The sequence below is a fragment of the Paroedura picta genome, chromosome 10 (assembly GCF_049243985.1).
Source record: "Paroedura picta isolate Pp20150507F chromosome 10, Ppicta_v3.0, whole genome shotgun sequence".
Classification (NCBI taxonomy): domain Eukaryota; kingdom Metazoa; phylum Chordata; class Lepidosauria; order Squamata; family Gekkonidae; genus Paroedura; species Paroedura picta.
Window position 1 is genome coordinate 5,274,487 of NC_135378.1, and position 23,888 is coordinate 5,298,374.

The 23,888-nt window shown below is 48.2% G+C and overlaps 2 protein-coding genes across 2 annotated transcripts in view; one reads left to right on the top strand and one right to left on the bottom strand.

Moving 5' to 3' along the window:
* The window catches only part of LOC143819680 (uncharacterized), a 126,815-nt gene extending 108,167 nt beyond the window's left edge, over nucleotides 1-18,648 (top strand). The window contains exons 2-5 of the mRNA XM_077301572.1: nucleotides 17,934-18,026; nucleotides 18,148-18,231; nucleotides 18,318-18,386; nucleotides 18,518-18,648. Coding sequence (XP_077157687.1) covers nucleotides 17,960-18,026; nucleotides 18,148-18,231; nucleotides 18,318-18,386; nucleotides 18,518-18,648 — 351 coding nt within the window. The 5' untranslated portion in view covers nucleotides 17,934-17,959. The remainder of the gene's footprint in view (nucleotides 1-17,933; nucleotides 18,027-18,147; nucleotides 18,232-18,317; nucleotides 18,387-18,517) is intronic.
* Nucleotides 18,649-19,144: 496 nt separating this feature from the next.
* LOC143819681 (uncharacterized) lies at nucleotides 19,145-20,313 on the bottom strand. The gene is made up of 4 exons (XM_077301573.1): nucleotides 20,223-20,313; nucleotides 19,953-20,036; nucleotides 19,339-19,697; nucleotides 19,145-19,183 (listed from the first exon to the last, which is right to left on the bottom strand). Exons 1-4 carry the CDS (start codon nucleotides 20,296-20,298, stop codon nucleotides 19,145-19,147), a joined length of 558 nt encoding a protein of 185 aa, XP_077157688.1. The 5' UTR covers nucleotides 20,299-20,313.
* Between the last annotated feature and the right edge of the window lie 3,575 nt (nucleotides 20,314-23,888).

Here is a 23,888-nt window from a genome sequence, read left to right on the forward strand (position 1 = left end):
TCAAGGTCAACTGAAGGCAATCCTTCAATGGCTGATCTAAAAGATGTAAATTTACTTTGGCCAGACCCAGTTCTTGTGGCTGAGTCATGCGGCTGCATTGCCCTTCCCTTGCCCTGAGGTTATGAAAAAGAAGGCCGCAGAAAACCTACCAGCTGCTCAGAACAAGAGTCCTTGGCTTCACCTCTGGAGGCCGACATGGGGGATGGTGGGAAGAAAAGGACAGGAATTCACAGAAGGGAAAATTGCAAGGGTCATTTTTGGAAGGCTCAGTGGTCATCTGTGCCAAAATATAAACCCTGATGATGATTTTCCTGTGATGGATTCTTCATTTCAGAACATGACTCAATGAATTTGGGGCAGTTATCATTTCAGAACATGACTCAATCATTTGGGGCAGTTAATCCCTATTCACTGTCTGTGTTTGGGATCGTCAAAATGAGTTAACACAGACCAGAATCATACAACTACATGCAGTTCTGTGAGCATCTCCTAAAGTGAACATAGATCCAAACCGGTTGCTGAATGACTGTGGTCAAACAATTTACAAAGAAAAATATTGGAGCTAAAACATTTCTGAGAAATAAATTACGGTACTGAGAATAGCCTGAGAATATTCTGGCTTTCTCCAAAGGCACTTTCACACGGGATGTTTCAATATGGTAATAAAACAGCTCCTTTACTGGGAGGAAGGAATGTAGTCTTTGGGATTCCAATTAGCTCCTTGTCTCCTAGTATGTTTGCTAAAGATCCGTTGTGAAATATTTATTTTATTTATTCACTTATGATTCAACTTGTATCCCACCACTCCTGCAAAACTAGCTCATGGTGGCTAACAGTGTATAAACCCCACGTTAAAACGCTTCACAAAACCATAACCCCATTGCATCTCAAACCTAGCCAATTCCAGACAGCAGCGACCTCCCCCAGCTCAACAGCTCCCTCCCCCAGCTCAACAGACAGATGACACTGGTGGAAGGGGGGGGGAGAGCCACACCAATGTAATTTGTTCAAGGGAGGAGCCCAGATCTTAGCCAACCCGGCCTTAACCAAAGACCTGGCGGAAGAGCTCCATTTTACAGGCCCTGCTTTGAAAGCTTCATCAGGGCCCTTAGCTCACCTGGGAGCCCATTCTACCAAGTCGGGGCCAGGACTGAAAAAGCCCTGGCCCAGGTTGAGGCTAGGCGAACTTCCCATGAGCCAGAGACAACCAGTAAGTTAGATCATGCAGAGCAATGGGCTCTGCAGGGGGCATAAACAGACAAGTGATCCCACAGGCAAATAGGGCCATGACCATGGATGGCCTTGAAGGTTAATACCAAAACTTTGAACCTGATAAAGGCCACAACCAGGGAGGATCAGAGGCTTAAATTTAATTTTATTTATTTATTTGGATTTTTATACTGACCTTCCATATGGCTCTGGGTGGTTTACATAAAACTTCAAAGGGTAATTACATAGAACATCATAACAAATATAACATTCATAACATAATGTATCAACCAGAACAATATTTCAACAGGAATGGTAACTTTGACAAAACCTTAAGGTAAGTCAGTATATTCAGGGGGTGTCTGAGGGGGACCAGCAGATGTTGTTGGGTTGGTCGGCCTCAAGCGAATGCCTGGTGGAGGAGCTCTCTTTTGCAGGCCCTGTGGAATTGTGGGGGTTCGGGAAGGGCCCTGATCTCTTCCGGGAGCTCGTTCCACCAGGTGGAATCCAGAATAGAGAAGGCTCTGGGCCTTGTTAAGGTCTGACGTGCCTCCGACATGGATCCAAGGATGGTTTTTTGAACAACGAATGCACCACTGCCTCTTTTTGCCCTTATGGGAATTCTCCTGTTGAAAGTGAGAGATTGATTATTTCCCAGAGGGGAACCCCCATTCTTATATTCACAGGAGCCTGACAACTACCGCCCCATCTCGCATCTAGCGTTTTTACAGAAGTTGGTTGAAAAGGCTGCTGTGGACCAAATATCAACATTCCTGGAGGAAACTTCAGCACTAGCCAGCTGCCTGGAAGCAGTGACAAAATGGCTCAAGCTGAGTCGTCGGAAGACGGAGGAAGACCCTGCAAAGACGGAGGTCCTGTTAAACAATATTAAACAATGTACGGGAGAGTATCACCCCTTGTGGAACTCTGCATGGAAAATGGTAAGAGCATAACTGCTTCTTCCCCACAGCAACCCACTATGTCCAGTCCTGAAGCAAAGAAGATCAGCCACCGAAGGGCTGTCCCCAGAATTCCGGCCCCAATGAGGCAATGTGCCAACAACTCACGGGTGACAGTGTCTAACATTGCTGACAGATCTAGCAACATGCAAAGAGCCAACCTGCCTTGATCTAACTGCCCCTGGAGACCATCTGTTGACCAATATCATCTCCAACCTGCCAGGTCAGAAGCCATACTGAAAAGGTTCAAGGGTATCTTCCAAGTAAGCTAGAAGCTCATCTGCCACATCCCTTTCAATCACTTTACCCAGAAATGCTAAATGTGAGACTGGGCAGTAACTGTCAGAATTCTAGACTTGTAGACAAGAAAACTTCTATTTTGGAAAGTTTCTTTATTCTTAAACAAAAGCATCCAACAAGTAGAGCTGGAGATGCAGGGATTCACATATATAAAACACAGGAACACCCCCTTCCCTCCCTCCCATGGGAAAGTGATGACTCCGGTTTCAAAGGAGACCAGACATTCTTCTAATCAGGGTACCAGTAGCAGGAGGGCAAACTAAGTCAAAGGGAGTGTAACATCTCAGCACAGCATTGCTGAGGGAAGCAGAGGCCATAAAGCACTAACTAGGGAGCCAGTTTGGTATAATGGTTAGGAGTGCGAACTTCTAATCTGGTGAGCCGGGTTCAATTCTGCACTCCCCCACAAGCAGCCAGCTGGGTGACCTTGGGCTCACCACAGCACTGATAAAGCTGTTCTGACCGAGCAGTGATGTCAGGGCTCTCTCAGCCTCACCTACCCCACAGGGTGTTGTGGGGAGAGGAAAGGGAAGGTGAGTATAAGCTGCTTTGAGCCTCCTTCAGGTAGAGAAAAGTGGCATATAAGAACCAACTCTTCTTCTTCTTCTTCTAGGGACTGTGGCCTTGAGGAAACATCAGAGGTCAGGCAAAGTAGACAGCTTCAACTATCAGTCACATAAATCAATTACAAACACATGGCAGAATACCCAGGATTCGGACAGTAACTGGCCAGGTCACATGGATCAAGAGATGGCAATTCTGTAATGGGTGAACCACCACTTCGTTAAGTCTCTCTGGGAACTCTCCTGATGTAAGGACCTCCTATCCTCCTGTCCCCCAATTTGAGGAGCCAAGAAGGGCAAGGATCTAGGGAACAAGTGGTTACCCTCATTGAACCTAGCAACTAGTCCATTTCAGCGAAGTAACTAGAGTGGGAGGGTTGCTGCTGTGTCATGTAAGTCCATCAGGTTGAGCATATCAGAAAGATATTAAGCATCTATGGCTTGGAATCTGGGGAATGCCCAAGTCTATTTAATGGCCCATATAATCTAGCCAGAAAGGGTTCCAGGAGAACACAGTAAGGATCATTACAGCAACAGAGATGCTGTTAGGCAGAAGTTACACTGAACAAATAGACAGCTTGGGATAAGGAGGACAAGACTAGAGAAAGACAGGTAGTTCCTGATGAGATATTCGTTTCCTATTAATATTGTAAGTGTCCACAATGTGCATATTTTAGTTGTCAGTCAGACAAGTTGCATGAAGGAAGAGATAGAGAAAGAAGAAAGGTTTGATTCTACCTAAGTCCAAAAAAGATGGAGGTCTGGCCTGGCTTTCCAGGGACTGTTTCCACATTAGGAGTCATATCTTGTTTTAGCCACGCTTTGGAGTTCCTTTGGATGCTGTGAGTTGACTCTAGCGTTTCTACATTTGGGCTTTCCTCCCCTTATTTCCTAGGCCGAAATTTGTGAAATAATTTCCTTGCTGAGTCCAACAGAGGCAGCCTCCTATCATGCTTTGCTCCCTTCCCCTTTTCAAAAAATGTGGGTTGTTGTTTCTTTTTGCAAAACAGTGCCTTCTTTCACCTTTGTTTTCATTGTGCCCCTTAATTCCACTATTCTGCTTCCTTGATCATCTCCCTGCTCCCCCCCCAAGTGTCCTGAATGTATTTTTTAACACTGGGTTATAACATTATCTTACCCGCCTCACAGACGCACCTGGCTGATGGAGCCAGCGCGTCTTCCAGTCTCCGCCGCTCCACACTTGCAGGGGGTGGGGAAAGAAATCCCTTCCCTATGGCCTGCCAAGCGCCGCTGGGGGCCAGGGGGGGAAGAGATCCCTTCCCCCCTGCCTGTCGAGGCAGCAGCCACACTTGGCGGGCCACAGGGAGGCCGTGGCGCCACCATGGGGGAAGGGAGGGGAACGGGGGGCGGGGGGCGGGAGACGGGGGAGAGATCCCTTCCGCCTAGCCTCGCTGATGAAAGCGGACATAACATCAGGTTCCGGGATCAGCACCTCCGCAGTTCTGCCTTTGTGCAAACACCATTGTGATGAATCAGAAGAAGAAAGCTCTGTGGTGCGCTTCCTGCAAACACTTCCCGGGTTTCTTACTCATCTCTTTCCTTGCCGTGAGTTTTGACAATTTCTGTGCCCACCAACCGCTCAGAGCCTATTATGGGCTAGGTGCACGAGAACAGCTCTGAGTGAGGTACTCTCCCATTATGGGGCTACCTTTTGGGTAGCATATGAACCCACTACTCTCACCCCCCCCTCAAATTGACCCTTGTCAGGTACCAGGTACTAAACTCTTCCCAGGTTCCCTGTTCCCATGAAAAGCATGATCAGACACCAGATGTACTCCTCCCCACTCCCTCCCCACCAGCTCCCTCCTTCAAGGGCAAAACAACACTCCATTTCTCGGAGGCTCTAGTGAGGAAGAGAGTAGGAAAAAGATAACTATATCACAGAGTAGAACAGAGAATTTGGAAAGTTCAAAGTTCAGAACAAAAGCACTCCACAGCAAGAACATACCAATATAGAAACATGGCATAATCCAACACCAAACAGAGTTTTAACAGAAAAAATACTAGACTTCAAAGCCCGCTCGTGAGAGTGGGCTTTTAAAAGGGGAGCTCGTGGTGGTGGCCCTTGCACCTCCGGGTGGGTCACTGTGGCTAGGTGTTCTGGTGCCAAGTAGGGTGCTAGTAGTTTGGCTTGGTGTAGATAGATAGTATTTGATAGCAAGAAGAAACAGAAAAATTCAATTCCCTGTAACATTCAGCATAACTATATACTGGATAGTTCTTGATTTAGAAAGAATGAATGAAGAGTCACTTGCTTGAGCAAGGACTGTGGCATGCTGCTAGAGACCCCACCTGGGATGTGACCAATAGTCAGGACAGAGGACCTGGGATTCTGATAATGAAAAGGCAAGAAGAGCCCTTATTAAAGCTCTGATTGACAGAGATTCATGCAAATGCAGACAGCAAAAGCAGTCTGGTCAGACATAGAATGGCTGTAGGTTAATTTATTTTTGAAAAGCCTAGTCTACTTGCAAAGAGAATGTTTAGCATTAAAATGTCAAAGAAAAGGAACTTGCATGACCACAAATGAAGTGCTTAGTTTAACAGAAGAGCTCAAAAGTACTGGGGGGGGGGATCTCAGAAAAGGACCTAGTTGTATTAATTTTAATTAGTTTGCCAAAGACTTATGAAAATACTGTCATTGATGCAAAAGGCAAATTCTCTCTAATAGTAATAAACCAGCATGAAGAGACATAAAAGCATAAAGAGTTTGGGGACTCTAATAATAGACATGAAGGAAATATTTTAAATATAAGCAACAAAAGCCAGGTGATTTGCCACTCATGAGGAAAACAAGGGCACTTCAAAAGGCACTGCAATGCTTCCAGGCAAAGGAATGCCTTTCCAAAACAGACAAAAAGGGAGAATTTTAAACAGCCACCCTTAAAGAAGCACTTTGTATTAACCCAAGGTGCAATCCAAAGTAAGATATGGTATTTGGACAGTGACTATTCCATGTACTTGCCTGGACACAGAGACTTCTTTGAAACTCTAGATAAAGATAAGAAAGAGATACTAGAAGAAGAGGAATTGGTTCTTATATGCCGTTTTTCTCTATATGCCGCTTTTCTCTACCTGAAGGAGACTCAAAGCAGCTTACATTCACCTTCCCTTTCCTCTCCCCTCAATAGACACCCTGTGAGGGAGGTGAGGCTCAGAGAGCCCTGAGATTACTGCTTGGTCAGAACAGCTTTATCAGTGCTGTGGCGAGCCTAAGGTCACCCAGCTGGTTGCATATGGAGGAGCACAGAATCAAACCCAGCACGCCAGATTAGAAGTCCGCACTCCTAACCACACCAAGCTTGCTCTCTAATCATGGCAGATGGCAGATTCATGGCTACAGAAGGAGTTGGGTCAAGAGCAGTGAAATTTAAGTTGCCAATTAGAGAAATACTCATTGAAAATCACCAATATATGCCACAACTATCAAACAACCTGATTTAAATTAGAATGCTTACTAAAAGAGGAATGGTGAAATCATTTGGGGGAAAATGATCAAAATGTTTCTTTAAGCAAAGAGGGGAATCAATTGCAACTGGGAGTCTGCATCAAGACCTATATGCCTTAGACACATGTGCAGAGAGTGCACACCTGACTAAACACTGCATTCATGAAAAATATTCTTGCCTATGGTAATATTATTATATTATTATATCTTGAATATAGATGTAATAATAACCATCTTGAAAGCCAGAATCTGACCAAGGGCATGCAGATAACCAAATGCAATATTGAAAGAGTCTGTATGCAGTACATTCAAGCCAAATGAACCAGATCTACTTTCAGTAAAAGCCATGGGAGAAGCCAGACCCAGCACCCTCTAGAGATAATTCACAGTGACCCTAGTGGGAACAAATATATTCAAACCTTTATTGATGATTTCTCAAAGTATACAGTTACCTACTTAATTATCAAAAAAAACACAAGTACTGAAGAAGCTCAAAGCATATGTTGCAATGATGGGATGATCCTGCGTTGAGCAGGGGGTTGTACTAGATGGCCTGTGTGGCCCCTTCCAACTCTATGACTCTATGATTCTATGATTCTAATGATGTGCAACAGGTGACTGAAAAAAACTGTTGGCCATTCACACAGACAATGGAGGAGAATATGTTCGTTGTAACATGAAGCCTAAAGAAGGAATCATCTCACTGTTTCATACACAGCAGTATATAATTGTATAACAGAAAGAAAAAATATTCCCTAATTTAGATGTGCTCCTAGAATGATCCTAGAAGCACAGCTACCTGAAATAGCCAGCTTGATGTAGTGGTTAGTCACGAATGTAAGCCGCTTTGAAACTCCTTCAGGTAGAGAAAAGCGGCATATAAGAAAAACTTCTTCTACTGGGGAGAACACTGCTACCTACCTACAGAACAGGTTACCCATCAAAGGTGCCATAAAGATGCCTTATAAAATATGGTATGGACACAAACCAAGCATGAACCACCTGAAGGTGTTTGAGTCAAAGACCTGCAACCTTAAGGAGAAACAAAACAAGATAGATATGAGAACTGAACAAGGAATTTTTGTGGGATATGCCTTAGGATGTTAATCTAAGAATTGATGTGGTAAATATCTGTAACACAGTCTATTTGGATGAAACACAAAAACACACAAACATAGAACAAATGCTCAAAATATCCACACCAATGGAAGGAAGCTAAGTAAAGTCAGAAGCAGTACAGATGAAGCACCAGAAGAACTTCAAGGAATTAGAAGGGAACACAGCGCTGAAGTCAGAAGATCATCTAGAGGCCCTCTCAAAGGAGTACCACCAAGAAGACTCTTTGAAGACATTCAGAGACCTGTCTCAAAGAAAGAGAACAGTAGGAAATGGTTTTCTAGGAATAATCCCAGAAGACTTTAGAGAAGATGAACCTCAAAGACTATTCACACTAGATCTTGAGAAGGAGTATTGGAATACCCAAGATGTGTAGTGTGTATAACTCTGCATCAATGAAACGGCCTGTGTGGTCAACCGTCCCCTGGAGAATGAATGAACAGAAGCCCTTCCTGTTCCCGTATTCGTCGTAGCGCCTCCCAGGGGCATGGATGGGAATGTGGCAGCCATTGACGGCCCTGATGCAGTGGGGAAACCCTAGGCGGCCGAACCCATCCACGATCTATGGGTGAAAGGGGGAGTTAGGCTGTGAGCATACTGCCCCTTTCCGCTGCCCACCCGTGAGCCCCGCCTTTTGTGCCTACCTTGCCGACCCCGTCTCCCAGGCACACTACCATCCGGTAGAGCTGCGCCTCCATCGCCAGACACACCTCCCGTATGATCTCCCCTGCCGTGGCGACCCCAACACCGAACTGGTGGGCGACGTCTTGATATGTGTACCCTATGGCCAAGTACCATAGGGCAATGTCGACCTGTTTCTCCACAGGGATGGGCATCCTCATGTTGGTGGCTTGTCTCTCCAGTCGGCTCTGTAGGGCTGTCACGATCTCCTGGAATGTGCTCCGCGTCATGTGGAAGTTATCAATCCAGTGATCGTCACTCCAACTGGCTGTCACATAGTTCTCCCACCAGTCTCGGCTGTGCCGTTCAGCCCAGCGGGCCCTCGGGAACCATATTGCGGACAGAGCGTGCCACCAGGACAGAGAGGCACCCCACCACATCCCCCACCTGCGCCATGCTTCCTTGGCTTGGTGCCGCCTCCGCTTCCTTCGTTAGCGCTCCTGCTGCAGGAAGGCCATGGACGTGGCTGCCATTAGGGCCTGTACGCCGCTTACTATGACAGCGATGGCTGATGCCACCTGTGCGGCCGCCACCACCAGTGCCCTATACTCCATCCTGTTTATGGAGCTCACGGCTACGGCGCTTGCTCCCTCCCCCTCCATGCCCCTCGAACCTGGCAGGGCTGCACCTGCACAGTCTGCTTCCGCCCTTCCTGGCCTCGACCTCCGATGCAGCGCCTGCTTGGCGACGCAGCGGCGCGCTCGCCTCGCTTCCTCTAGGCTCTGTATCGACACCTCGACACCCACCGCTCCGGGTTTTGCCACCGCCGTGCCCCGTCCCGTGCATAACCGGTTTGCTTTGCGTCTTCCTCCTCTGCGTTTTCCCTGTGACCCTAATTCCCCATTTCGGCAGCTGTGCATAATGGGCCATGTTGACATCACCCCTACACACACACACACACACACACACACACACACACAGGTTATGAGGCTTGACAGCTGGGTGAATTAAGGAAGAGAATGGTTTTTGTGCTCTGGGGAAGAAAACAAGGTTGTAGGCACAGTAGAGTGTGGGCTGGTATGGACAACCATAGTGGTTTTTGTTTGATCTTGCCGGGCCTAAAGCAGAAAATACAGCCCTGCTGGGTCTCTGGCTTTTGTCACTAGGCAGGCCGCAAGACTCTCAGGACCACACAGGGGAGGGAAATTTTATCTCAGGGTCTCTTATCTCCTTGGGATGAAAGAAGCCTTTGTCCTTCTGATAGGAATTGTTATCCTTTGGTCACATTCTGAAGTTTGAGGAGAGGGGACCAGAAAAGCCACAAATTGGACAGAGGACAAAACATGTATTAAATAGTCACTCACAATTCCACCTCCCCCCACTTCATTCTGTGCACATCATCACCATTGTCCTGAGGATATCTGACACCCAATCATTTCTGAGCACTGATGTGCAGGAAGGCAGGAAGGGTTCCTGCAGCCAGAATGCCAAACAACCAACTCCTGTCAAGCCCCGGCTCAAACTACCCCATCTTACCTTGTGGGCACCCCTTGAGGGCTCCCTGGCCAAAGGAGCTTTCTGAGAAACAGTGCAACTTGCTGTCATTATAATTTAAATGCTCCCTTCTGAGATGAAATGGATTTTATTACAACAGGAAAAATGGGATTTCTTTTTAAAATGCTCTATTTATAATTGATTAAAATTGTTTAAAATGACTTCACAAAGCAAAATTGCTGCTGAAACAGAAATTGGCCCTGATGATCTTTTGCACTTGATTTTTTCAAGGCCTTTGGTGCTGAAGTCGCCCCCCGGGAAGGACGGTATATAAATATAATACATTAATTAATTGGGTAAGATATAACTCACACATACATCCCCACAAACCACGAGCCTCCCTCCCTCTGTTGAATGCCCTTTCTATGCCTGGGGCACAGGTGTGCTTCATGGTGGGCACCAGCAGACTAGTCGTTTTTCTGGTTCTACAACTACAACTTCCAGGATTGTTTCATTCAGGAGGAGGATTTCTTTGGAGGGAAAGGAGGATGTTTTAGCCTGAAGGTTCAAGGGGGTGGCAGGTGACAGTGGATGAGCAACAGGCTTGTGAGTGTCCAGCATAGTGCAGGGGGTTGGACTGGATGACCCAGGAGGTCCCTTCCAATTCTATGATTCCCTAGGTGCCATTTTCTCACTGGGAAGAAAGTTGCCCTTGGATTGCTTATAACTGTGCAGCCCAGGGTGTGATGGGGGGGGGGGTGTCTGTCAGCTGGCATCAGGTTGGCCAGGCCATGTGAGGAACCTCAGGCCCCTCCCATCAGCAGCATCTTCATTCAAAATTCCCTCTGTTGAATGTCACATAGGTTCACACCATCTCTATTCCATGGGCAGAGAAGAAAGACTGAAGCTGGCTGGGAATCTGGACTAGGGTTGCCAACTTCCAGATGCCACCTAGAAATGTCCCCACAGCATAGATTCTCTCCTTACTCCCCTTCACTCTCCATTCCTCAGCACTTCTCAAAAGAGTACTCACTGGGAGGTTGAGGAGGACTGCGATAACCTGCAAGTGGGGGTCAGCTGATCTCTAGATGGCAGAGGTGGTGGGTGGCGCCTGTGGCACTGCACTCGCTGAGGTCACCATTCTCCCTCAACCCCCTCTGCCCTGGGCTTCATCCCCAACTCTTCAAGTGTTTTCCAGCCAGCAGGTGGCTGCTCTAGAGCAGTGGTCCCCAACCTTTCTGAGGTTGGGGACCGGCAGGGCATTGGGGTGCAGCCCGTGGCCCGCGCCCACGTGGGCCATGCCCACGCATCGGGCCGCGTCCCCGAGCCGCGCCACCGCATCGGCCCGCGCCCGTGAGCCGCGCCCCTGCATCGGGCCGCGCCCCCGCATCGGGCCGCGCCCCGTGAGCCGCGCCCGCACATCGGCCAAGCCCGCACGGGCGCAGCCTGGCCCCGATTCCTTCTCCCCGCCCTGCCACAATAAGAAGCTTCCCAGGCCGCAAGCTTGCGTCCTGGGAAGTTTTTTACTGCGGGGGGGGCGGGGAGAAGGAGCCGCGGCCCGGTGCAATGGCCTTCGGGGCCCGGCACCGGGCTGCAGCCCGCAGGTTGGGGACCACTGCTCTAGAGGAGAGGCTCTTGGGAAGAGGGGAGTCCTCCTCCCTTTCCTGAGTAGAAATGTCCTTCTGCTCACCAACCAGGGGTTTGAGCTTCTAGCCACCTTTAATGATGCTAATAGAATATAGTGGGAAAATGAAGTTTTCATTTAGAAATGAGCACACATGCCACAAACTGTAGTAGGCTTTCAGTGACACATGAGGCCATTCCATTCTGCAGACCCTCCTCTGGCTGCCAATTTGTTACTGAGCTGAGTTGAAGGCATGGCTGCCCCATACCAAGCCCTTCAGGCCTGGGCCCCTCTGATCTGCGGGAGCGTCTCCCCCCCCCCATGTTCTACCACGGCAGCTCCAGACACTGGAAAAAGGCCTCCTGCAGGTGCCGTCCTGGAAATGGGCCAACCAATAGTGGACCATGCACAGGTGCTCTCACCTGGTAGAACAGCCTGCCCACGGAGGCCAGGAATCTCCTGGCCTCCCACAAACAATGCAGAACTGAACGACTTCAGAGGGGTTTCCTGCAGAGGGCACAGGACTGCACTGTCCAACACAGTTTTACAAACGTGCTTGGATAAGCTATTAGGAATTATAATCTAAATTGCTAGATAGAGTTTATAATCCTATTTATGTAATTTCTGTACCACTTAATGAGACATATGAATACTTCTGCTATGCTTCAGTTCAGTCTTAGATTTCTGGTTGGTTCCAGACTTCTGCTATCCCGAGACATTATATAGTAAATGCGCCATCTTGTTGACTGCCTGCAGTCCCTGTGAGAAAGGAGGTCAAGCAAACATGCTTGTTCCTTTCAGAACGTTTCCCCATTCCAGGTATAACTTACCTCTAAGAGTGTGCAGGTGCCTGATCATTCTTTCCCAGTACCTATTCTTTGCCTGCTTAAAAGAATTTCACTGGTAGCAGAAGAAGGTTGGAGAAAGTCCGAAAAGACCAATGGTTGCATTCCATTAGATATTCTGTTCAAGTCTTTATGCTGAAATGCTGATTCCCAGGAAAGACTAGACAGGTGTGTTTTTCTTTCCGTTCACAAAACCAAAGTGAAATTGGGTTTGTTCTAAGCATGCAATCCAAACTGAGCTCCTAGAAATATATATCTGATGGAAACTGCATGCTGAATTCATCCCAGCTAATGGGCAAGTAAGCTGAACACTCAGCCCTTCCTGCAATTTAAACATTTGGATTAAGATCAGAAGGTTACAGTTACCAACTGAGATGGCTAGAAGCTAGTTTCAAAACAGTACCCTGAAGTTATCCCCACCCCTTGTTGTTCTAAAGTTTATTTTATTATTTTAAACCTCTAGCGATTAGTGCAAAATTAAAGTGGGAAAGGGCTATGCCCCTGTCAGCTAAAATTTGGGATATTATCCAGGATTCAAAAGGACCACCAAGGTTGTTATTTCCAGCAGTGTAGCTTGATCAGCCCTCCTCAACTGAAGTAATGAATGCAACTTATCAGTTCACAAATTGGAAAGAGTACAAATGAAGGACCTGTTAAACTGGCCAGAAGTGGGGGGGGGGGCATTTGCCCTCCCTCACTCCATTTTTGGGCCACCTTCTTGGAAGCCTGTTCCACCGATAAACCACTCTAACTGTCAGGAACTTCTTCCGGATGTTTAGATGGAATTTCTTTTGAATTAATTTCATCCCATTCGTTCTGGTCTGTCCCTCTGGGGCAAGAGAGAACAATTCTGCTCCATCCTCCATATGGCACCCTTTTCAATACTTGAAGATGGTTATCAGATTCCCTCTCAGTCGTCTCCTCTCTAGGCTAAACAGACCAGGCTCCCCCAACCTTTCTTCATATGTCTTGGTTTCCAAACCCCTCACCATCTTTGTTGCCCTCCTCTGGACACGTTCCAGTTTGTCAACATCCCTCTTCAACTGGGGTGCCCAAAACTGAACACAGTACTCCAAGTGAGGCCAAACCAGAGCAGAGTAAAGCGGTACCATCACCTCCCGTGATCTGGACACGATACTCCGTTTGATACAGCCCAAAATCCCATTTGCCTTTGTAGCCACCGAGTCACACTGCTGACTCATGTTCAATGGATGGTCTACCAAGACTCCTAGATCCTTTTCGCACATGCTACTGCCAAGACAAGTCTCCACCATCCTATATTGGTGTATTTGGTTTTCCCTACCTATATGCAGAACTTTACATTTGTTCCTATTTGAACTTCATTTTATTCAGTTTAGCCCACTTCTCGAGTCTATCATCCTGTATTCTGATTCTGGCTTCTGTTGTGTTTGCTACCCCTGCCAGTTTAGTATCATCTGCAAATTTAATAAGTATCCCCTCTAATCCCTCATCCAAATCATTTATAAATGATTTATAAATATGTTGAACAACACAGGCCCCAGGACAGATCCTTGGGGTACTCCACTTGTCACTCTTTTCCAAGAAGATGCTGTACCATTAACAAGTATCCTCTGGGTACGATTTGTCAACCAGTTCTTGATCCACCTGACAGAATTAGGATCCATAACGCATTTTACCAACTTGTGAACAAGAATATCATGCGGAACCTTATCAAAAGCTTTACTGAAATCCAGATAAGGTTGGTCTGACATGACTTATTCTTGCGAAACCCATGCTGAGTCTTAGAAATCACAGCTCTCAGTTCCAGCTGCTCAAGGACCAAGTGTTTGATTATTTGTTCCAAAATCTTGCCAGCTACAGATGCCAAGCTGATGGGTTGATAATTACCCGGATCCTCCTTTTTCCCTTTCTTGAAGATGGAGACAACATTTGCCCGCCTCCAATCGTCTGGCACCTCACCTGTTCTCCAAGAAGTGTCAAAAATAATGGACAGGTTCAGAGATGACAAGAGCCTCTTGTGGCGCAGAGTGGTAAGGCAGCCATCTGAAAGCTTTGCCCATGAGGCCGGGAGTTCAATCCCAGCAGCCGGCTCAAGGTTGACTCAGCCTTCCATCCTTCCGAGGTCGGTAAAATGAGTACCCAGCTTGCTGGGGGGTAAACGGTAATGACTGGGGAAGGCACTGACAAACCACCCCGTATTGAGTCTGCCATGAAAACGCTGGAGGGCGTCACCCCAAGGGTCAGACATGACTCGGTGCTTGCACAGGGGATACCTTTACCTTTACCTTTATCAGAGATGACATCTGCAAGTTCTTTTAGTACCCTTGGATGCAGTTCATCTGGCCCAGAAGACTTTGTTTCATTTAAAGAAACTAGGTGTTTGTGGACTGTTCCAACAGTGATCCTAGGCCACCATTCCCGTCCCCCGTGTTGTGTTCCGTTTTTGCCACATTGATCACTATTTCCCTCACAAGAGGAGAAATAGGAGTTAAGCAGTTCAGCCCTCTCTTCATCATCTGTTATAATTTCACTTTCTTGTCCTCGCAGTGGTCCTATGGTGTCCTTATTATTTTTCTTGCTTGAAATATAACTAAAGAAGCCTTTTTAGCTATGTTTAGAACTTCTTGCTAGCCTAAGCTCATAATGAGCTTTAGCTTTTCTAACACTCCCCCTAAAATTATTGGTTATTTGTTTATACGCATCCTTGGTAATAAGGCCTTCCTTCCATTTCCTAAACGACTCTTTTTTATTCCTCAAATCTTTTGACAACTGCTTATGGAGCCACCTTGGCTTCCTTAGGCTCCTTCCATCTTTTCTTCCCAAGGGAATTGTTTGTGATTGAGCCTTCAGTATTTCACTTTTAAGAAACTCCCAGCCCTCTTGGACTCCCATCTCTTTAAGTCTTTCTGATCATGGGACTCTACCTAACATGCCTTTAAGTCTGTTAAAATCGGCTTCCCTGAAGTCCAGTCTATACATCCGACTACATAAAGGTTTTCTCTTTCCCACGATTGAAAATTGCAGAAGCACATGGTCACTGCTACCAAGTGTGCCCACTACTTCCACCTCATCTACCAGTTCTTCCCTATTGATAAGAATCAAGTCTAAAATAGCAGAGCCCCTGGTTCTTCTTTGGGTAGAGAAAAGCAGCATCTAAGAACCAAGTCTTCTTCACAGTGAAGGGAAGCTGATGCTCTGCAGGGCTCAGCTTCCTCCCAGTCATTAGCGGGATCTCAGTCCAAGTCCCTGTGACCAAGAGTAACCGAGGGCCATTTCGCACAGAGCTCAAAGTGGCTATTTGGTTGCTGTTAGCGAAATCGCTACTTCAACTAGCGAAATGTAACTAGCTGTGCCCGTAACGCACAGCTGCGGTTTTTGCGGAATTTGGCACTTTCACTTCTCGTCACTTTCGTAACCCACAGGCTTCCGGTCTCCGTATTATCGCTACAAAGGAGGTCCCTTTTTAGCGCTTCTGGCCTCCCGTGCCCGTCAATCAAACTGCAGGGACACCTTTGACCTCAACCCAGAAGCCGAAATTGGTGGGGTTCCCCTTTTTTTAAAAAAACCCCCGAAAACCCCGTAGTAACGCTTCATCGTCAAATCATTGGCGCCCTCAGAACAGGTTTTATATTGTTTTCTATGAACCAAAGGTTGATGCATTGATATGTTTGATTGGTTAATCCCCGCCCACAGTACATGCCCACAGGTTACCTGCTTATATGCACCTAGGCAGACACGTGGTCGGCCTCACTCTTTTGTTTGCGTAGCCTACTGGCCGCAGCACAGGTTAACGTTGCAATGGACAGGATTATTTATCAATTGTTGGATCAAATGCTTGCGGTAGTCCAGTGTATCCATACCACCGTGTCGCAGAGGAGGGCTGCTATCGAGGACTACCGACAACGTATGGCCAGAATGACGACCACCAGTAGAAGACGTTCTCTAAGGGCAACCATGGCGGCTAAGAAACGCTGGCAAGCTCTGGCAGAGGTCCGGTTCCCCAGACAGTTCTGGGTGGACGAAAGATCCTCTGACTGGTGGGAAAATTTTGTGTGGTCTCGCTGGGATGATGACCACTGGATTGCCAACTTCAGAATATCGAGGGGAACATTTTTTGAACTCGTGGAGGCTCTCCGTGGCCGCATGGAAAGGCAAGTGACTGTCATGCGGCGCCCTGTTCCAGTGGAAAAAAGGGTGGCAGCCGCCTTGTGGTACTTGGCCACCCCGCAGTACTTCAGGACAGTAGCCCAGCAATTCGGATTAGGAGTCACAACGGTTGGCGAGATCCTGCTGGAGTTCTGCCTCGCCATGGAGGCTGAATTGTACAGCAAAGTGGTGTGCCTCGGAGACCGGCTTGGAGCGGTGGGTGTCATTCTATCCCCTTTGCCCTTTAAATTTTTTTTCTTGTTTGACAGGTGAGCAACGAATACGCGATGCACCCCACGCTGACATGCCATGGTTTCTATTCTTTTCTTTCCCTTATTCCAGAGTATGGACGGGTTTGCCAGGCTTGGATTCCCGCATTGTTTTGCGGCCGTCGATGGAAGCCACATCCCTATCCGTGCACCCGGGGGAAGCATAAAGGAGTACGGGAACAGGAAGGACTTTTGTTCTGTTCTTCTGCAAGGAACTGTGGACTTCTCCGGACGGTTTATAGATGCCGAGGTGGGGTGGAGTGGGAGGAGGCATGATGCCCTAGTTTTCAGAGACATCCCTGAAGCCAGGAAAAAAAGGATCTATGCGGAGGGGTGCAAGGTTCGGGACGCTATAGCCACTCACCTATACAGAAATAGGAGACGTGTTTGATCGTGTTTTCTACTCTGGTGTTAAATAAAGTTTTATGTTCTTTGTTTAACCTTGTCTTGTGCGGTTTGTCTTTTTAGCCAGCAAAAAAACGGGGATTCTCTGGTCCAAAAGCACTTTGACAGACCTAAATGCTAACTCCCCGCTGAAATTGACAAACACAATACGGAAGCGCTGAACAGGGAAAGGTTGGGGAGGCGGGTAGCCAGGAAGTATTGGCGACCCCTGTCAAACAGGAGGATCAGTCCACTTATGTTCCAAGGACTAATTTCATTGGTGGGCACCTTTGATACATTTAAAATTGGGGTGGCCGATCGGAGGAACGCAGATTCGTTGCCCAACCGTCATTCCAACGATGCCGAAGCCACGGAAGGGCTCCTTCTGGCAGCGCGCCGAGGCTGAGGCACTTTTGGAGCTGGTTCTCCAGTCCAAAAGCGTTGGCCGCCTTATGGCCAGCACCCACTGCCACACCAAGGGTGCTTACATGGTGTTGGCAGCGAGGATGAAGGAGAGGGGCTACGTCCGGACCTGGGAGCAGGTCCGGACAAAATTCAAACGTATAAAGCTCGACTTCCTGAACAGCATAGAGCAGTGGGGGGGGGGGGTCCCGCAGCCCAGTGGAAGAACGGTCTTCCACGATCTGATGGTCCAGATCTGGGAGACGGCTGGGAAGCCCCCCCTGGAGATGAGGCAACATATGGGTGAGTGCTGCCCTTGTTATGTTTCACCCTAAAGCATGCATTGAATGTCTAGATGCCTCTTTCCCCGACTGTTTCCGTTATATTTGAGAAAGCATTAAGATGCTGTCAACTCCTGCTGACATAGCCAGCCAGTACTGTCAAACCACTTTTGCTATGCACTTTGGCTCTGATTGTGGTGTGGCCATCAGCTGTGTATTATGTTTTGTATGCGTGCTTTTACTTATGAATTCTCTTTTACTTTGCCCAGCCACGCAATCTCCTGTCAAGCTCGCAATGGCCAAAGCAGCTGAGCGTGAGGGAGAGGAGGAAGAGGGGCCTTCCACCTCATCACAGGCTGCAGGTGAGAGTTATAATTCTTTAAGGGAGACCCATGTGTGTGTACCCCCATGAAGCCATAAGGGAGCCTGCTGTGAAGCTTTTATTAGCAGTGTGATTGAATTCATTTTATTTGACTTCTATAGCAGAAACAATTGAGGCCAGGATGCAAAGCGTGGAGGCCAGGCTGGCATCCTTGGAGGGGCTCGTAGAGCAACAACGGAGGGACTGTGAGTACTGCACCTCTGCTTGGGTGTGGGTTGTGTCACTTTAGCCTATATATATGGCTTACCATTTGTTTTTAACCCATTTGCAGGGCAGGCAGAAGTGGCTGAAGTTAGAGGCGAGCTGGAGAGGCAGAGGCAGCAGAGGGAGGAGGAAGAAGGTAGGTTATATCCCCCACCGCCCAACTCTCCGCATACTGTGGCTAAGGGCACTAAAAACTGTATCCATGTAAACTCCAGATTAAAAAATATCTGTGGCACTAATGTGTACCTGTTTTTCCTTCCCACACAGTGAAGAAGAAGGAGGAGGAAGACCTCTTCAAACGAAAAGTCAGGGGCACAGTGACCCGGTTGAGCAAGAGGCTGAGGGAGATGGCAGAGGGCGGAGGGAAAGGTGCTGGCGAGGGGAGCAGTGGGACTTGAGTTTTGTTTTGTGTGTGTGTGTGGGGGGGGGGGTGGGGCTCCAAGTTACATTCCCTACTGTTTTTCCCCTGTTAAATACATCTATTTTTAAAAACAAAGTTGGATTTCTTGGGGGGGGGGGGGGCTCCAAGTTACATTCCCAGCTGTTTTTCCCCTGTTAAATATATATGTTTTTAAAAACAAAATTGTATTTCTTGGGGTGGGGGGGTGGTGGTGGTGGGGCTCCAAGTTACATTCCCTACTGTTTTTCCCCTGTTAAAAGTTTTTTGAAAATAAAATGTTATTACTACTTTTCTGAAAAAGACTCCAGTGTGACTCCTTACACTCGCACACCTTTCACCCCACACTCCAAAAACTCCTTGAACTGACACCCCTCCAACCTACAACCCACACAACAGATCCAGAATAAACACACTCACTAGAGAGGCCGCTTTCGGCCTTCCTAATTCCACAGTAGGGTACACAGAGACAGAGTCAGAAATATAAACTTTATTTTTCAAACAACAATAAACACAGATAAACTTACGAAGACAAACTGGCCCAAACTAGGAGGGGGAGAACTTGTCCGCCGGTTTTATTATTCTCTTACCGAGAACAGTCCTCCTTCGTGTTTGTGTGGAGGCATTCTGAGACGGGGTTGGTGGGGTGGGTGCTGGAGGTGGTGGAGTTGGTGTGGGTGGGGGGGGGGACGTGGACGGTTATTTGTGGAGGGTTGGCCGTCTCCATGACCACGACCGCCCTCTCCATCAGTCTGCGAATTTGTCTAACCTCCTCCACGCTTTCCCGTAGGGATTGGTTAGAGTCCCTGATGAGTGCCCTCAATTTTTTCCCCTCCTGGGCCTGGAGGGCGAGCATGGCTTGGTCGGCGGCTGCAGCACGCCGTGTCTCCTCCTGGCAGTGTTCCAGGAGGCTCTGTCCCACGCTCGTCAAGAGGGAGACGCGCCTGAGCCTGGCGCGTTCCCTCATGAGTCTCTCCTCTGCCGGGAGCGCGCCTCTAGGTGGTGGGCTGGCAGGACCCGGGGGTGGTTCCTCATCTTCCAAAAGAACCTCTGTTGGTAAAAATGAGAAACAGAACTGTTAGTACCATTGATACAACCAACACCGACCATGGTGCCCATGGTGGGCTTTTTTGTTTGCCTGTTTTAACAGCAAGACTCTGAACAATGGCTAGGGAGCACATGGTTAGTGTTTGTTTGCGTATTTTCACAGCAAGACTCTCAACAATGCCTAGGGAGCACATGGTTAGTGGTTTGTGACATTGTCCTTCAGTTATGGTTAGAAGGGAACAGTTCATGCATGCTCACCCTCTTGAATATCTAGCCGCCTGCGTTGGGCAGGAGGTCCAGGCACCCCACGCTCTTCCTCCTCCTGCGTGCCGGGTATGAAATCTGCAAAAAAGAAAAAAACATGATTTAGGACCAAATGGTGGCAAAGCAAGCTTCAAAACCTACACCAGCAACGTAGAGGGACTCTCTTCTTTCTCCTAGCAGGGCTGCTGCCCCCTGCACAAACAGAAAAGCACAAAGCAGTTTACACAGCACACCCCCCCCCCCATGATTGTCACAAATACTTACCAAGGTTTGTAGATGCCCCCGAATCGCTCTCCACATCCTCTGGTGCTGGAGACTCGCGGGGCTCCGTCCCTGGCATCTGTGTCTCTGTGGACAACAGCAGACAATAGTGAAAAAGGAGCAAGCATACAACCTGAACCACACAGCATGCTCCCAAAGTACTGGCTAAAGTACTGCAGAAGGCCTATGGCTGAGGCATGCTGCAGAACTTTTTGGGTTGTTGGTTAAACAAAACCGTTTTGAAAAGCCACCATAGCAAGCAGTCCACAAACAGGCTAGCATATTATGCGTTGCAACGAACACACGGCATACAATAGTGAAAAAGGAGCAAGCATACAACCTGAACCACACAGCATGCTCCCAAAGTAGTGGCTAAAGTACTGCAGAAGGCCTATGGCTGAGGCATGCTGCAAAACTTTTTGGGTTGTTGGTTAAACATAACCGTTTTAAAAAGCCACCATAGCAAGCAGTCTACAAACAGGCTAGCATATTATGCGTTGCAACGAATACATGAGAAAACGATTCCTAACCGTCAGAACACACATTTGAACAAAATCAAAAGTGCTTACCGGAGGCAAGGGGCGTCTGCGGCGACATGTCTTCTTGCTCCCCATGTGCGAGGGCAAGTAGGTCCAGCGTTACGAGGTCCTCACCGCGTTGCTGGACCTGGGGTGGAGGCCGGACGGTGGACGAGGTGCCCTCTCCGGGATCCTCCGCAGCGGGTGGTTCCTCCACTGGAGCAGCCAGCTTACGGACGACCTTCAGGCTCCTCCCGACGCGCTTTGGCCGGCCGTCTCCGTCCCCCTCGCCGTACAGTGCCCGCTGCTGCTCGAAATACGGGCAGGTTACTTTTTTGTTGCCGGAACCCTTGTTGTGGTTCACGGCCCGCATGTACTCTGCCCGCATGGTTTTTGTTTTGGACCGGCATTCAAGGCCGGTCCTGTGGTGGCCCAGGGCACGCATCCTAATGGCCACCTGCTCGAAGACCTCCCGATTCCGATGTGAGGATCGGAAGGCGTCCTGGATTTTCTCTTCGGCGAAAATCGCCATCAGGTCCCGTATCTCGTCGTCCCTCCATGTTGGTCCCCTGCCGGTTGCTTGGACGGACGACGACTGCGAACCAGATTCCATACTGCCTTCGCTAGTGGCTAAGCAAAATGGAGGTGCGAGGTGCAGGGTGCAACGGATCATATACCTTCCCGCACACAAAAACAAAAGGACTAGCCGGCTCCTGATTGGTGGTGGGCAGTCGGGGACACGTTCATTGGCCACACGAGGTCACATGTCACGTTCAAAACTCCTCGGGCGGGAACAGGATCTGCCCCTACTGGCCAGATTGGCGCTCTTGTTGTTTGACTTCTCGCATGCGCTGATGCGTTTACACGCGGGAAGAGCAGTACGGACATGCAGCAGGAGCCATTTTACTGAAATGTCCGCCATTACACAAACGCATGCCGGTGTCCGCCCAGAGCAAGTTCAGCAGTACTCGACAGTTCCCCAATAATATTCGCCAGCCAAAGCTTAAATCAACCAAACATGACATTTGACTGGCGAAAATTCGTTGGCACGCTCAGGGGAAAGTTTTTTAAAATGAACGTGGGACGGCGATTCCGCTAGCCGGAGGTCTAGCCGCCGATGGAAGGGGTTGTCCGCACCCCAGCACAACCACGCACCCGGAAACACACAAACACCCACTACACATAAACCGCCCCTCATGATATCGCATCGCATCATATCTATTGAACCCCTCAAAGCTGTACAGGACTGCGGTCGGCGAATGTTCGTTGCCACGCTCAGGGGAAAGTTTTTTAAAATGCTCCCTGTACGTTGACTCCGCTAGGTCTGGCCGATGGTAGACGGGGTTTTAAGCTTTGGGGCATGTTTTGCGTGACGGTTTGTGCTACTGTGCTTTTGAAATACTATTGTGCTGTCCGGGCAAAATTCCCGAAAGTGATCGTGCTGGAAAGCCAGGCGCCATCTCGTTGCCTCGTTGATCTGTGCTCGGTCCGAGAAAAAAAAATGGCGAACAGTTCGCCGGAAGTTTGGAGGACAGGCTCAGGAGGAGGGACTTTGAAGAAACCGCAACAATGTTAACGCACAGGTCTTTATCGCTAGTGTTGCAGATTGGTTGCAGGAGTGTATCGCTATCCGGAGGGTGAATCCACTTTTTGCGATTCCCCTAAAAGCGCTACAACGAAGCGCTTTTTGCAGATTGGTTTCAGGAGTGTTGCAGATTGTATACGACGTCGTGCGTTATGGCAAATCAATAGCGTTACCAATTGGCAACCATTGTGCGATTTTGAAGCCGTGCAAAAAGCCCCCGAGGCTTGCCACAACTGGTGGCAGGGCGGACCAAGGAGAAGATTGACTGGGGAAACAAAGGGCATTGAAATTAGGGTTACCAACTCTGGGATGGGAAATACCTGGAGATTAGGGGAGGGGTTGTTCCTGGGCAGGATGTCCCTGCAGGCTGTGAAATAAGAGGGAGAGGGCTTTGGAGGGGAGGGGCTTCAGCAGGACCCCTCCCACAGCATTGGCCGCCTTGGGCTTCTGTGATTGCTGAGGCGACTGAACCGAGCAGAAGTGCTCAACTCAATGAGATTTGCCTGCCGTCTAATCGATGCTTCACGAAAAAAATGGACGATTCCAAAATAGTGACGAAGGAGAGACAGAATCTATCCAGTGGCTTAATAAAGCATAAGAAGATAAAAAGTCTCTTGTGTTATTTATTTAGGCTTTGACTCTGCCAAAACGGTCTCTAGATTTGTTTTCCGTTTTCAGTCTGGCTTTCGTCAGTGGCAATGAGTCTGTCCTTGTTAATATTTGAATATAATGAGGCAAATGCTCCTGTATCATGGAGAGTCAAGGCTGAGAGCTCACAGCTTGGCAGCATTTGACAGCCATGAAACTCTTTGGCTTCTGGCTTTCTACCTGTGAGGAATATTTCTTCACTATGTCTGATATGGATTCCTGCCTGTTCTTGAAGATTTGAGGGTATGTTCTAGAATGCATATTCAACTAACAGCTCCGAGGGGTTGAATAGCCATAATACGGAACCTCACAGATTGTCTAGAATCGAAGCTTGCTCACCCCTAGCAGCCAGAGCACTGCTGGTGAGATCCAAGGCTCCTCATATTTGTCTAACATGTCAGGGCGTGGCACCATAATGCAGGAAGCACAAACCAAAGGTTAGCAATTGTCTGCTGACACATACGACTGAGAAGCATCATTTAGTTTCAAAAGTGATGCACTTGCATGTGTGAACTGGACAGGAGGACCCAATGCAGAAGAAGACCTGCCCTTTTGGCCTTAGTAGTTCCATAACAAGAGGAGGCTCTCTCAAGAAAGACGGGCATTTTAAGAGGCATCTTTCAGTAGAGAAGTCCAGAGCTATCATAAAAGGAAGAAAATCCCACTGAGGTATCTAGGTGTGCATTGCCAAGCTGGGCCTGACCCTGTAGCTCTTACAAGAGTTTGTCCATTCAGCCACCAATAGTAGAAAATAAACTTGCTGGGTTAGCCCTGTTTCCCTAAGCGCAACGACAAGGGAGCACTTCAGGCTGAATTTCATTTTCTGGCTGCTCCAGCCTGTTAGCATTCTAACAGCTTTCTCATGTCTGAATAGGACCCGGCTGTATTTGAATCCAAGCAAGCTATTTATTTCTTGTT

Coding starts and splice junctions, on each gene's coding strand:
- LOC143819681 (XM_077301573.1), bottom strand. CDS start 20,298: ATGCCAGGGACGGAGCCCCGCGAGTCTCCAGCACCAGAGGATGTGGAG. Junction 20,037..20,222: donor GGGGGCATCTACAAACCTTG/GTAAGTATTTGT, acceptor TCTTTTTTGCAG/ATTTCATACCCGGCACGCAG. Junction 19,698..19,952: donor GCGGCTAGATATTCAAGAGG/GTGAGCATGCAT, acceptor TTTTACCAACAG/AGGTTCTTTTGGAAGATGAG.